This window comes from Nematolebias whitei, chromosome 8, assembly GCF_014905685.2.
Source record: "Nematolebias whitei isolate Nwh7 chromosome 8, NemWhi1, whole genome shotgun sequence".
Lineage (NCBI taxonomy): Eukaryota > Metazoa > Chordata > Actinopteri > Cyprinodontiformes > Rivulidae > Nematolebias > Nematolebias whitei.
The window spans coordinates 16,501,270-16,517,543 of record NC_056505.1 but is presented as its reverse complement, the minus strand read 5'-3'; the positions used below and the strand labels follow the sequence as shown (position 1 = coordinate 16,517,543).

General features: G+C 37.2%; 1 protein-coding gene across 1 annotated transcript in view; it reads left to right on the top strand.

Annotated features, from left to right (window-relative positions):
* The window catches only part of grid2 (glutamate receptor, ionotropic, delta 2), a 724,936-nt gene that overhangs the window by 698,071 nt on the left and 10,591 nt on the right, over positions 1 to 16,274 (top strand). The window contains exon 15 of the mRNA XM_037680996.1: positions 15,477 to 15,717. Within this exon, the coding sequence (XP_037536924.1) occupies positions 15,477 to 15,717 (241 nt within the window). The remainder of the gene's footprint in view (positions 1 to 15,476; positions 15,718 to 16,274) is intronic.

Sequence of the window (16,274 nt, the reverse complement as noted above, 5' to 3'; positions counted from 1 at the left end):
TCCGGTAATATTAAAATATTTACAACAAAACAACCGTTAATAAAACATAAAATGCAATTCAAGATTTCTTTTTTAAATCACAATTGAAGACTTTAAGACACAATCATTACAGGAGCAAGATGTATGTATATATATATATATATATATATATATATATATTAAAGCATGTAAGGAAAATTGTTTAGAAGTATTACTGCATGCCTTAGAGTGACTGTTTTCCTCATGTATGATGAGTGTGTCAATGTGTTTGTCTTCTCAATAACTCAGATTGGGTTGATGTCAAAAAGATTAGATGAATGGTTAATGAAAATAGTTCAGAGACATACAGGTACTGGTCAGTTAATCACATGTTCTTAAATAACAGCACATTGCACATATGTTTTCCTAATTTCATTCAAGACATAACATTTTTCTTAGTTTTCACACATTTTATTTCTGCATTTCAACTCAGTCATCTGAGCATCTGAGGTTGTGGTTTCTTATTTTAAAGACCTGGTAAGAACCAAATTAGTGCATCATGTTCTAATTTTAAAATATATTTCATTTTTACCATGACTAGTTATAGAAAACACTTTTTCAATGAAGATTTTTTTTAGAAAGAAAGGAGCTGAGTGAAACTTGATGGAACATGATTTATACAACACAGTGGTGAATAATGCCACAAAGAGAAGCACAGACTATTATGGTGTTTTTGAAAAAATAATAGACACATAGGAGCTATATTAGAAAAAATAAACGTTTTACAGTTTGAAGTTTTTTTTTTTGTTTTGTTTTCTTCAAAAATTCTTAGTGAGATTTGTGACTTTTTGCTTTACTTGCTGTTCTGCTTTTTGTTGCCCCAGTATGGGAGATATCGACTTGAGTATTGACGTTTTTTGTCAGGGTTTCTGTTCCTTTTCTCTATCTGGGTCTGTTGCTTTCTTATTGATTTATTTATTGTGCTAACCATTTCTTTGCTCTTATGACTGCAGATCGAGATTTTTGTTATGTTTCCAAAAGAATGAAAAAAGAACCAACAGCGCAGTTAGAAAAATATCGTTATGGGAGCCAACAAGACGATTTATAAATGTGTGCTTATGAATGTGAATGCATCACTGTGTTATATAACAGACAGGTATTAAATGCAAGGTGTTAGATCTTTTCTTTGTGTGTGTCTTTGTCTTCTCTCTCTCACAGTTAAGCTGCCATTTTTCTACAAATTGATCTCATTCAAACTCAACCCACACCTTTATATGCCATTAATTAGTATTAATCTCTGTTAATGGCTGCAGTGTCTCTCTTTCTCTCCAGTTTTCCTTTTGCCTCTCTCTTTCTCTGACCAGCCTAATGTCTTAATGATGGCTAATGTCTGTTTTACGTCTCTAATGTTTACCATAGGTCAGTTTGATAATCTGTTTCTATTCACCCACACATTGTAAATTAATGATGCTTAATTGAAAACCTTGCTGACAACATGTATGACACTGATCCCTGAACGTGATAATTGGTATAATTAAGCTTTTGTAAACTTTACTTAAGGGAACAGGGACCCCAGGGTAAAATACATTTCTTATGTGTTTCTGGGCTTCCTCAGTAAATTGAAAGGACACACTCCCCACAGTAAGATGGTTGTGTTTTAATGTACGCCCTCTTCTGCTTTACAAGTTAATATTTACCTTGAGTCATTTTGGAGATGTTTGAATGTTAGAAAAATGTCTTTCTTTCTTTCTTTATTTTTATTTATTTTGGAAATGAGAAGTTTGAAGTGATCTTAGACTCTAGTGCATGGCAGGCTTTGAAATGTCCAAGTTTCATACATTCACACACTACATGAGGATAATGTACTTGCTCAACCTCAGGGGCCTCACTGCTCTAAATCCTCACAAAATGCTTAATGACAGTTTCTGAGATGACAAAACACAAGCAGAGTGTAGTAAGCATCATAATAGTTAGGGGAATTTAGGTAAAGGTTATGTATGTTTATTAGTAAGGTCAAGGTTTCTTTATTGTCACTCGCATCATATGTGGTACATGTGGTGGAATGAAATTGTGTACACAGGGTTCCAGTTACATCCAATAAAAGTATAACTTGTAAAAGAAAAACACTATTAAGATATAAGATATGAACTAAGAAATACACTAAACTGAGAATACACTAAGCATTAACAGTACAAAAACAATACACTGAACAACAGCAGCACGAACATGAGTCTGTGTGAGCAGATGAGTATGAATGAATGAAAGAAATCAGCAGCATGAGATCAGCAGCACATATCAACAATCACGTGGCTTTACATTTTTATTTTTATTTTTTTCACAGTGATAATCCTGATTAGAGATTCATGAGTCTAACAGCTTTAAGGTAGTTTAAGGTAGTGGTTCTGTACTTAATGCTTCTCAATCTCCTGCCCGAGGGGAGTGGGATAACTAGTGTTAAACTACTGTGTGTGAGTTAGAGGGTTGCTTGTATGTCTGCAGGAGCACAGAGTCTGCAGACCTGTTAAACTCCAAGGCCTCTAAACTGGAAAGCAGAGGCGATCTTGACCTCATCTCTGTCTGATAAGCGTTATAAATGACACTTCTTAGTACTGTCCGTGAGCAGACCTTACGACCGGAGCTTCAATGTAACATCTGTGTAAGCCTGTGTGTTAACTCTGTCCACCTTTGCAAGGAGTAAATTGTGTTAAAAATCTTCTTGTGTCCTCAGAGTGGCTTATTAAGTAATGAGTTGATGATAGGATAATTCAATAATCCAACATTTGGTCCTTCGAGCCGGATTATCCAACAATAATGATAGAAGGGTGGGTATGTAAAAAAATGTGGTATTATTATGCTTAATGTAAGTCATGTAATAATTGAAATGTTTAGCACTGTTGCCTCCTGCATGTTTTCTTAACATTGTGCAGCTAGAAGACTGCATCTGCTTGGTGCTTAAAAATTGTAATATTGTTACTGAAAGAAAGGCAAAGATCAAGGTGGAGCACAAGCCTTTATGACTGAGTTTGGATAGTTAATAATATAGTCACTCTATTGCCAGTCTTTGTAATGACATCCACTGACTACTGGTGTCTCACTGGTAGCCAGTGGATGTAAATGTGATAATGGCAATATTATATGATTCATTGTCAGGTTTGGGACAATCTGAAGGGGGTTTCAGAGAGGATGCTGGAAGAGTTTGTAGTAAAATGCTGCAGTAGTTGAATAAAAACATGACCATGATCTGGATGAACAGCTGGTTTGCCTTCTGAGTCAAATTCAGTCTGATTTGTATAATGTTGTGAAGTTTTCAGTATGACAGAACCATGTTAATTTTTCTTGTGATTTCTGTGCTCATCCATGTGTTTGCATGTTTTCATTTATATCATATGAATACTGCAAGAACAAATGAAAGATTTAGCATATACTGTTGACTATTTTAACAAAAATCCACGCTATCATCAAGGGGGAATACATTTCCTTTTGATTCATATTAGTTTTCCAAACATTGTTGGACTAATAAAGTTAACCTTTATCAATCATACAGTCAAATTATGGTTTGAAGGGGATGCTTCTCCATGTACTGAGCTCACTGGTGGATAAATCTTACTATGTGTTTGTGTTTCCACCTGAAGGGCAGAAATGTTTAAGTGATGCTGATACTCAGCGAAGATTGAAAAAAAATTCAGTTAGAGAATTGTAGTGGCAAACATCACATCATCTGTAAAAGAAAAAAGCTAGAGATGAAAAGAGGACGGCTTCTACAACATAATATTGATCTCAAAAATTTATTTAACTCCCCCGTGGGTTACCTTAAAAGGTTTAAGTTGATGGTTCTGCCATAACCCACACAATCCCCTGACCTTAACGTTGTTAAAAATTTATAAATGGGCCTCAAAAGAGCAGTACATGCGAGATGATCTGAAAATCTCACAGAAGTAGAAGCTTTTTACAGGAACTAAATTCTTAGCTGGCAACAAAATTAGGTTACTTACTGTAATATCTTTATTTTTTTTTTTTATCTTTTATTTTTTTTATTCATTCATTCATTCATTCATATAGCTTCAGGCTATAATTTCAGTTTTCACTAAATAAATAGAACAAAATAATTTCAATGGAAATATACGGAAAGTGTCATTTTGAACGTTTTGTGCTGCAGAAGTCAGGTCTAATTTTGCCAACTTCTTGCATTACATGATGGATCCACAGAAATTTAGCCAAAGGTTTTGTTGGAGCATTATCAGAATGCAGGAAACAGTTCACCACTGTCTTCTCTGATTTGTTTTATGTTTCTGTCGAACAGAAATTGACTTTATTTGATGTGTTTTATTTCATTTTGAGAATTCACCAAAGCTCCTCAGTATGATGATGTCTGGGTGCTCAAAACAGTCCATTCTATTTTCAGAGGTCACGGATAAAACATTTTTCTATGCTGTTATGCTCTGCAACAAGAAATACATCAAACTCAAGTATGCAACAAGAGTGCTGGAATGAGATTTAGAGATGATTGAGTCGAGTTTGTGTTTGGAATAAGCCGACTTTTTAAACTTTGGGTGTGCTGAAGTGTAACTTTTAGTCAGTGGGCCTTAATTTCAACTTATCTCAGCTAGTTTTATTTTATATGTCATACTGGCAATCTTGATGTGACTGAGTGTTCGTCTTTAGATTCACCACTTTGCCATCAGAAGAGATAAACTGGGTTTAGAAACACAATTCTCAGATGAATCTGTTTTTTCCTGTCCTGCTTTTTTATGTTTTTGATAAGTCTGCTTTGTCTCTTGACATAAAAAGGCTTGGCATAGTGGAATGATAGTAATCGGATTCTTAACTGATAATCCCAGCCTCTTCTGGCAGGTCAACCATCAGGCCAAGATGACCTTTATCATGTGGAGATTATACCATTTAAGAATAGTTGAGATGTTTCCTGATATGGGTGCATGTGCTTCAAGCTCTCAAGCTGAAGGCTGACCTCCCTAATCAGTGTGTCACTCTCACCCACCCAGAGTAATTGGAATGCTGACAGTTAAGTTTTCACCTTGAAAAACTTGATGTGGCATGTTTCACAGTGTTTCTGTATTCAAAGAGCACACTTGCACCCTGAAGGCAGTCTCTCTGACCCCACTCTCATCAGAACTACATCCAAACCACTTTTTATACTTTAATATTGTAACATTATACTCCCATCATGTTTTCCTGTGGGACTAACTTGACTGAAGTAGCTAGAGACCCTTGATGCTGCCAGCTTTGTGTTGAGCAAGTAAGTGCGCTGTCAGCCCAGTGTTGTTCTCATTTAAGGAGCTGACAGTCAGCGGTCGTCTTTGCGCAACAATCCCATTTTAGCATAACACCTCTGTCTCTCATCCACGTTCTCTACCTCCTTTTCTTTATTGTATTTGACACTGCTCCTCTGGCCAGTCATGATATCAATTGTCTTTCCTCGTTTCGTTTATGCTTCCCAGTTCTCTTCTTCGATCCGGCCTCTCCAGTTTCTCATCTTTGCCCTTCGTCTCCTCTGCTGTATATTTGATGTCAGCCATGCATTCAGCTTCAACGTAACCATGAGGGCTTTTGCTTGCATCTTTTATTCACTGTCTTTAAAACCTCTGTCCACACAATTTTCACTTTTCACTGTCTCAGTTTAAAATGTGTGTTACCCGCCACGATGACAGAGTTAAAATAACTGAATATTTCTTCTCTTCAAATGACATGCAAAACAATACTACACTATGTTGTCACCTCAGTTCATTTAGCCAACTTTAAATTTCACTGAGTCTCTATATGCTTAATCATCTAACCCACTGTTCGCTGCAATTTAAATGGCCACATTTGCAGTAAAAGATAAACCAGCTGCTGGGAAATAATAATCTCAGGATATCACCTGCATCTACGTGCACCTATACGAATAAGCCTTGGGGGGAAGACTGCAGAATCAACACAATATATGGAGTTATGGTGCATTTAAAGAGCAGTATGTGGGATTTTTATTGTCCCATAGCAGAAAATAGCCCTAATATATCCAGAGGGTTGAAAGCTGGGCTGATCGATACCAGTGACTCAACAATCTGTTTGCCAGGTGCTGAGATAACTGACTTTGTAGCCTGTAGTCTCTGAAACAGCAGCATCATCTGTTTGAGATAGAAATATATTCTGCATACCTCAACAGAGGTAAAAAAATAACCAGTTTGATCTCTCCTGTTTTCACTAACATCAAGGGCACCTCATCAGACAGAGAAACTCTGTCATAAGATGCTCTTCAAAACAGAGTTCAAACTTTATACTCAGAATAGGTCAATAGAAACTGATTAAATCAGACACAGCTAAATGTACATAAAAGACAACATGCAGGGTTTCACATTAGGGTTGCTAGAATTTAATGCTGTTTATTTGTCTTTAATATGTAAAATAGTTTGTTTGTTCATATCCTCACAAATTTAGTATAACCATTTCTTTACCATCACACCAAAATGCTTGACTTTAGCCCTGTAGCTACCTTCAAGTCTTAGCAATTTTTTTAAACAGCAGGCCTTAAAACCAGAAACATCTGATGCTTTTTTCTTCTGTCGTCCAAAATACCAAGGTTGCGATGGCCTAACACTGAACTCAAGGTTCCAGAACAGCAACTCACTAAGATTTATTCAATGTTATAATGGCTATGCCTAGTTCTTATACCTTTTATGGTTTTTGAATGGGGATGTCATACAAAGTGACATTTCTGTGCTTTTAATGTCTATTTTCAGCATCATGCCCACAAAGGAGAATATACAAGCCTTTGAAAGTGTCTTTACAAAAAGAGCTAAAAAAAAATAGAAAATAAAAACCTAAGCCACTCATTCATTTTTTTATGTTATTGTGAAATCTGCATTTATTTTAATCCTCAACCTTTTCCTTTAATCTTATGCCTTTTCCCCTCTTCACCCCCTTTTTTTTGTTTGTTTCTAACCACCTCTTGGTCCTTAATGCAAATCACCCAAAAATGTTTCCTTTTTTAATCAACTAATCATCTAACATGTGATCATCCCACCGTTCCACCATCAATGCTGCTGCTGTATGGTTACCATGGTAACACCTAGTCCAAACGTAGTAGCGGCCACTGCAGAGAGAATGTAGCAGCTGTAACAGAGCGCACAGACGCACAGTAGCGTACAGCAGTTAAACCCCTCCCTTTCCACCACCCCACCCTTCTTATATTACATGGGCAACTCTCGCTCATTTGCTTTAACAGCCAGTGGGAGGCTTGTCATCATAGATCTCTCAAATGAAAGGCAACGATCTTAAAGCAAGGTGATAACTCATTACACACTCCACTAATGCACTCTTCCAGCAGCACACCAGCTGTTTCGTAGATACAGTTGAAAGAAGTACGAGTGCTCACATTGTGCGTGCATACAATGTTCATGACCTGTTATTAATGGAAACATAATGTATATTCATGTTGCCTTTGTGTAGAATTACACACACTGGACAGGAGTTAGAAAAAAAAGACCATAAGATCTTCTGAGTCGCATTAATTTTCTATAATTACACTTCAACTATAACTTACATTGTTATCTTCATGCATGCTGCTGACATCAACACTAAAACCATTCAATAAGGCATATATTTTAGTTGAAGATGAAGCATTTAATTAAGCTCTCACATACGACTGACCTTTATATAGGAATTTGACTTTGTACACTAAGAGATGACACTGTTACCTGTTCTACATGTCCTCTGTGTCACAATAGGCTGGTGCTAGTGAACCCATTGGTGCAGGCAGGCAGGCAAGAACTCAAGATAATATAAAATAAGGAATTTATTTTACAAAACAAAAGAGCTGACGGGTCAGCAAACTTCCATAAACCAGGAGATGAACACGAGGAGCAGACAGGCATAACAAGGAACAGGACAGGACATTACCAGTGGGGAGATAGCAATGCCAGAACAAAGACTAACACAGAGACAGACCTATATACAGGAAACACCAGTTAGACCAAGTGATGACACCTGTGAGTAATCACAGATGCCAGAGAAAGAGACAGAGGATGCAAGATGGGCCTAAATACTAAAGAAACACAAACCCTATAAAGAGAAACAGAGGATTGGGGGAACACAGACATAAAAACGGCACCAGGGACAAAACCACAACTCGTACTGAAATTATGTACAAGGTTTGGGATTTAAAGAGATCTATTTATTTATGCTTCAGACAGCAAGCTGTTGAGTTATGAATCTTTAAATACAAAACACTAACAGACCTTGAAGGAATGAGAAACAATGAAAAACAAGACCGTGCACTCCTTTCTAATGATTCATATTGCTACATATGAAGATAAAAGTGGGAAAAACACAAGGTACTGAACAAAATAAATCTACAGAATTTCTTGCCTTATATTTTACCGTCGTTTCTACTAAAACCAGTGTGATAAAACGTGTCTCTTTTATAATTGCACAAAGGTGGCGACACACAGTTGCTCATAATTTGATTAATCATTTGTATCATATTGCTTCTGTTTGTCATTGTTTCTGAACACACCACAGAGGACAGACTGGTTTTTGTTTAATGCTCTGTGTGTATCAGGCAGTTTGAACGCCTGTACAAGCCTTCCCTGTCTGTTTTATTCTACAAATGCTGTCTGCCAGTGCATTGTTTTAAGGGAAGATGAGTTGGGTTGTGTTTTTGTTGTTGTTTTTTTGGTGAGACGTCAAAAGCCAAATTAGAGAGCTAGACAGATGGTGTACTGCAGGAACCCTTTGACTTAACCAATGTTTTTTAGTCAGGCAGCACACAGTGGCCTTTCATCCAGCTTGTCAGGCATGGCATAGAGATAAATCGAGAGCAGTGGTAACTGCTTTTTGTGCATTAAAAAATGAACGTCGCCACACTCTTTTTCTCTGGCATTGTGTCTCATGTAACATTCAGCCAATGAATACTTGGCTACAGGGAAGGAAGTGGGGATGAATTAACAAAGATCTCCTCTGATCTTGACAACAAACATTATTATGCGAGTGGAATCAGTTTGAAACAGTCCATGATTTGAAGACTTAATTCTTTTATTCATTCAATTTTCATACTCTTTTCTTGCTGTTCAGTATTGCGGAGTGGTGGATGGTGTTTTTTGGACTGTGAGAGAAAACTAGTTTACAGAGGGCATCAAGCCACATCTAATTTATGTCCGCCATCTTTTAAGTATGTACCAATTACAGAGGTGAATCACTGTATGTTTATCTATGGGCACAAAAAGAACAAAAGCAGATTAACGCCAATGAGTAAAATGTGAGATAAATGCTAACGCAGACAAAATGTTTGCACGAGTGTGAGGGAGCATGTTCTCGTCAGCACATGTAAGTGTTTGGGTTTGATTCAAGGGCCCATCAGGGAAGCAGCCTTTGCATAACTCTGATAGTCCAATTAGTGCAGAATGATAGATGATGAGCTCTACGGGCAGACGGGGTCATAATAGAGGGCTGAGAGAGCTGAGCGCTCTGTCCTGAATCTCAAATCTGCTCTGCCATGTCCCCTCTCAAAGACTTAAAGATACATGAAGCTTAGTCACACCATAATAAATCTTCTGATGAATGTCTGGAGTTGAAATATTATTATTTTATTTTTTTTTGGGGGGGGGGGGGGGGGTTCATGCTTTGAACCCACTTTGATTTTTGATTAATATCATATTTTTCAGACTATATCAATGAAGGGGTCTGTTTTCATACATAAGGCGCACCTGATTATAAGGCGCATTAAGCGAAACAAAACAAAACAGTCAGATAAGTCAAACTTTATTCAATTCATTCACAATTACCACATAAAATTGATTCAAGGCCTGTAAGCACAACCAGAATTCATCCATAAGATGACCATTTTATAAGGCTCGTCACTTTTTGAGGAAAGTTAAAGTATTTTAAGTGCGCCTTATAGTCCAAAAAATATGGTAACTTCTTAAAATCATGTGGACTTTCCTGCAGAATGTTTGAGCTGTTTATTCAGGTGGCATCAGTTCAAGAACATTATTGTTAATAACTTTTTCCACTTTTTTAAATTACAGCATTTACCCATAAATATCAACAGTAAAAGTCTGTGTAAATCCAACCAGCCTTGTGTTCACATGAAACAAGAGACAAGCGCAGATTGTTACCCCTTCTTCAGTGTAGAACCGATTTTCTTTTTCCCTGAGATTTCTTTTGCAGAACAGTAAGTAAATAAGAGACAGCTCCCCTGAACAGGAAGTATGACTTTTATTTTGACAGACATGAAAAAGTTCCAGCTCTGACGAGACTTCTTTACAAGATGGCTGTTATCCAAACAAGAAATGATGAAACATTTTGACAAAGCATTGCCAGGCTTCTGTTATAGGTGGGATCACTCTTATTCCATCTCATTATCCTGTGTGTAATATGTCTTTCTCTGAAACTGCATGAGAGCGGAGGGTTGTGTGTGAGGCATCTATTGCCAGAGTGACAGATAAAAAGGTCAGTTCTGTATAAAAGGCACATTTCTTTAAGGGAACGAGAAAAAAATCTTGTTTTAAGTTTTATAAACAGGGATTTCTCTGTGATACTCTCAGCAGAAACAAACTGGCAAGGATGCGTGGCAAATTTTAGAAGCAGATTAAGTGCTTGGCACTGAACCATACCTAAAGGGTGTCAGTGTTTTCTGATTAAAGAGAAATGTGCTGGTATTTTTAAAGCGGTGCCCAATACGCAACTGAAGATAGTGTGTGAATAAAAATATCTGGGTGTCACTTTAGATTATCATTTTTAAGTTTGATGCCCACAGTGAGAAGTCACACAAAGCTCTCAGAACACTGTCTGACACATTTTTGTTTGATTTTACCATGTATAGCTTTCTGAGCGAATCAAAAGTTTCATAAAGCGTGGCACAGTTCAGCAAAGTGCATTCCACTCGTGTCATTTTCAATCTGCTACATCACCTATTTCTTTTTTTTTAAAGCCTTCATTTAAACATTCTGAACAAAGTTTAAAGAAAATGAACAAAGAAAAACTCTATGTTAAACACATAAAAAGTGTAATTTAGACTTAACTAAATCTGATTCATAAAACCTACAGCCTAGGCTTTCAATAAAAGAGCCTCAAAGTCTTGAAGATTGTGGGAAAAAAAAATAAAAAAATGTGCACTTATCTCTATTATTTGTTATTCCTGAAGAAACAAGAGAGGTCAAATAAAAAAAAAAACAACATTATTTCAGTTCAAATGTAGACTTTTGTGTTCTGGTGTTTGGCTTCTTTTTTTGTTGCAATATTTTGCATGTCTTGAATATATTTATGAGGCATGTCCATTCCTCCAGTCTTGAAGGGTATAAATGCATACATATTGCATTGGGTCATCATGGGTTAAATGATTAAATGGTTTCCACCCTTAAAAGCACTAAACCACTGACAGGGGTCATCACTCAGCGGCCAATTATTGTGAACTTCAAGATGCTGAACAGCTTCTAACTGGCTATCTTTTTCAATTACAAGTCTCACCATAAATACAACCAGTTACTATGTTTTTATAAATATAACTTTAACAAGTAACAAAGTAACTTAACTTATAAAACAACGGACAATTTGAGCATTCATCATGCATGAAAAAACTAACTTGTGTGTTATAAATAAATGTCACATCTAAATGCTTAATAACACACTGCACTGTGTATAACATTTCATACAAGCCATTTTTTAATATAATTAGCTTTTTGCACCTTTTGATAAACATAAATTACCAATTAAAAATAAACAGCTTTATACCATTTCCCAGCAAACAGGTACTATTGCTGCAAGTTGTGTAGGAAGTCAGAAGGGCCATGACTTGCGTGCTTTTAAATGTCAGCAGGCGTTCCCACCATCACTTGGCATTTTGCAATGACAATACAGACACAAACAGGTGTGAAGAAAGTGCTACCACACCTTACACTGGGCACTTATTAAAAATCTGTTGTTTTTTTGTTTGTTTGTTTTTAATGGTAATGTGTTTCTTTTAAAGTGGGTGTTTGCAATTGTTTCTGTGAAAGACGATGTAATTAAATCTGCAACTTTTCATTCTTGTTTGCAAACCAGCCTGCAGATCTGCAGTTAGATTAATGCTCCTGATGGTGGAAGCAGAGGACCATTTCTTTCTTCTTCCATTTAACCAAATTTAATTTGATTTCAACTCAAAGTATTCACATTTATAGGCCTAAAGTTAGCCAAAGTCAATTAGTCATCAGTTAATCTGTTGTACATCAAGTGTTTACTTTCATTAAACTCCGTCAGCTGGTTCATAGGATAATTTGCTTGCACAACAATAAATGTGAAAGTTTTAAGCAAAAATGTTGCAATAAGTGTAGCACTCAGTATCATTATCTTTTAAGGATGATGCTCGGCTACTACCACACCAAAATTTAGCCTAAAAGCTCTAAAATATCAGTGTTTTCTAAGGTCAGTTGGTTGTGGCAGGAATCTTGTATTGAGTTAACCTCAAATGTTATTCAGCTGCAGATGCACATCAAATGATGATTTATTTTACGTTATTCTTATTCCTTGGTGTGCATCTTACTTTGCTTTGGATGTTTAAGGTTGAGCTAATTCATATATGTAGTTAATTTAGGCCATCAGCAGTTAATTTATGTTGAGGTTAGTAAATGAATGAAAGAGGGTTTAATATGGGGTCTCCTTTTGTAAAATGCAGTATTAAAGACATTAGTACTTATTCTACAGTCAGATATTAATGATAGGGGCCATGAAAAAAAAACCCTTTCAAAATCACTCAAACGATCCAAGAAATCCCAGCAAGGGAGTGAAAGTCTCTTGCTCCAGTAAAGGTCAGCGTTCTTGACTCCACTCTCTGATTGACAGGAGCAATAAAAACATCCATGGGAGGCATGGCACGATCAAAATCACTGCTAACCTAGGAAAACATCCAGTTTCAGCTAAGGATTCTTACAACTCATCTTTAAAAGCCTCAGACGTTTGAACCTTTGGGGGAAACTAGATATTACATAAACACAAAAGAAAGCAATCTACTTACTATACATCGACCAGGAATCAAGTTCCTAATTTCATAAAGGAAAGTCAAACACTACATAAATAATCATGAGAAATTATTCTTCAGGACAACACCAACAAGTTGCAATATAGTCCCAACTATATGAATGACTACACCTCTGTGGACATAGTGGTAGTTTTGGAAGGTGTTCCTGCTGATGATGCTGTAGCAGCATCCTCAGTTCATGGCTGCAAAGAATCCCCTCGCTGCACTTAAGCAGTTCTGCTTAGAAGCTGTATTTGTTTTCAGTTGTTGCTGCTATAAGTGACACAGCTGGAAATATATTTGGAGGAAGCGTTCATGTACATTTTCATGTAGGTGCTTTACGACAAACGTGTGCAACATACTGTATTTTTCCAGTGTATAAGTCGCATCAATCAAAAAAAAGCATCATGAAGAGGAAAAAAACATATAAGTCGCTATAGCGTATAAGTCACGTTTATTGTGTCACCGCTGATCCATCACGTTTATTATGTGTTTATTTAATGGTCAAAACAGCTTAATTTTGCCTGGGCGGTGCAGCGCCATCCATCCATCCATCCATCCATCCATCCATCCATCCATCCATCCATCATGACCGGAGCCACTAGCTTGCCAGTGTTCTTCTGCCTGCACCAGCTGAGAGAAGCGAACGCGCACGGGAGGACTCGCTGTTGCAGTTTTTCAAAATTTCACAAAATTAACACTTTAAAACAATTATTTGTTTGTTCGACATTATAGCAAAGGTGTGTCTCAGTTTAACTTTTCCTTAATAAATGCACTTTAATGTCAAACAGCTTCATTTCACCTGGGTGGCGCGGCTCCATCCATCTATACATCCATTGTGGCCAAAGCCACTATCTCTCCAGCGTTCCTCCACCTGCACCAGCTGCGTGAAACGAGTGCACACAGGAGGACTCGCTGTTGCAGTTCTTAGAAATTTAAAGCATCAGTCAAAATTGTTATGAATATGGAAAAAAAAAAAAGTTTATGTCGCTTCAGCGTATTAGTCACATGACTGACAAATCTATGCAAAAAAACTGCGACTTATACACCGGAAAATACGATAACTGTTTTTGTAAGAGATCAGAAAAAGCTTTTTTTCTAAATGTTTCATAAATATGAAATGGAAGAGCAAATAGCACAGGGAAAAACTGACATTTCTAACATTCAATGCTATCATCACCACAAAACCCGTTTTGTTTTGTTTTTTCTATATGTTGCATGTTAATATTAATAAAAATGTTCTGTTGGAGATAATATATACTGGTTTGACACAGAAAATGGGCATGATGTCTTATTAGAATGACTTTTCTGGCTTCTAAACTTGTGGTTATTTAAAGCTATCGGATCACAAAGCGAAAGAGATTGTCTCAGAAAGAGATTGCCACAGTTCAAAAGTGACATGTTAGCCTGTTTGTCTGATTCACGTCAAAATGGCTCGTTTTCCCTGTTACTGCAGATGAATTATTTAGCTGCAGGGCTCATTTGCATTTTGTGATTGATTTCAATATTCATTTTGAGTTCTGTACGAGGAAAAATGAACATGAGAGATAAGCGCTTCCATTCATGTCATCACTGAAAGTTTTAATCATTGTCTCGATGTGCATATGTTGATATCCTTGTTTTGGTTGCTTGGACACAAATGCAGTGAAGTTTGCGACTGCCTGGCTTGAAGGATGTTTGTTGTGGATTGACCGTCGTCTGTGCTGGCTCAGTTTACACATGCTGGATTATTATTTGTTATCTCTGTTAATAGGAATATGTCTCTGACGTGTGGGGGGTGGATGCCTTCTTCATTATTGTATGTCTTTCTTTTACCACCCCCTCCCCACATACCAGATTTGTTAAATATCTTTAAGCCTGTCGCTGTGTGTGTGTTTGTCTGCAGCTTTCCTCCAAACCAAAATGAACGACCCAGTTAAATAATAAGCTGAAGGCTAACAGAGGGACCCCATCAACCTCTGAGCTGTATCCTCTCTGAAGCCATCAATCGTGCGACTAAAGCTAAGCCGCATAATGACATTGTGGCAGTGTACTTGCGCTGTGCTGCAAAACATATTAATGTTAGCCATAATGAGTTTGACAGCCCAATATGGTTGTCAGTGAGGATGAAGTTTTTGAACTGGCCAACACTGCCCTCAAATGGCAGGCAGGAGTTCCAGCAACTGCAGTAAAAAGCTGCAGTGTTTGGGTTTTATGGTATTGATTTGTGCACATAATTTATTTTCCATGGCTGTTTTTTAATGAGCAAGAACTCTTTTGACAAAGTAATATTTTAACTGGTACTTGAATGCCATCAATTACCTGATTATTCAAACTGAATGCTTTGTCTGGCTTGCTGCTCATTTATCTGCATATTTACTGGCTGCTTAATGCGTTCTCTGTGTTTGTATTCTCAGCAGTTTGAAGCTTCATAAGTTATTTGATTTCACAATAGGCGTGTGATATTTAAATGGGCTTCAATTTGCAGATTATTTTCATATGTTTAAAAAAAAAAAAACATGCTTACATGCATCTGTTTGTCCACGTGTCCTAGAATCCTGGAACTGCAGCAGAATGGGGACATGGATATCCTAAAACTCAAGTGGTGGCCCAAGGACAGCCCCTGTGACCTCTACAGCTTAGAGCAGACACGACAGCGTGGCAACGCCCTCGATATCCACAGCTTTGCTGGCGTCTTCTGCGTCCTGGCAGCTGGCGTGGTGCTCTCCTGCCTCATTGCTATGGTGGAAAGCTGGTGGTCACGACGGAAGGGATCCAGAGTCCCCTCCAAGGAGGTAGGGTAGGATGGATGGGATGACCTCAGAAAGAGAAATGATGTGACAGAGATGTGTGCAAGCAAGGTCTGCTATAAATCCTATCGCTCTTTATGTAATGCATAGTAAAAGAAGAAGAGAGGGATCTGGGTTAAAACACAGCGACAGGATGGATGGTGGGACACGTTTCAGAGCTAGCGAAGGCAGTTGTTGACTTTGTATGAGTAATTTAAGAGCAGTCTATGTTGCAAAGAAGGTAAAACTCTGACGGCATATTAATCTAATAAAAAAACACTCTACTGAGCTAAATTTGCAGTCAAGCGACATCAGCAATACACTTCTAACATGATTCATTGAAAGTATTTTTCATAAGGCCTGTGCACATTTTCTCTAAAAGGATCTTAAATTTTGTTCAACTCTCAATTAGCATCTCAAACACTGGTCTTTCTAATAGAGTACAGTAAATAAGTCATGTTACGTTATAATAATATTGCACTGAACCGCAGTTAGTTTAGAAAACAGCCCATCTGGTTATTAATTCTAATTGTTTGTGTGATTAGAGTTGCCATTAAATTATA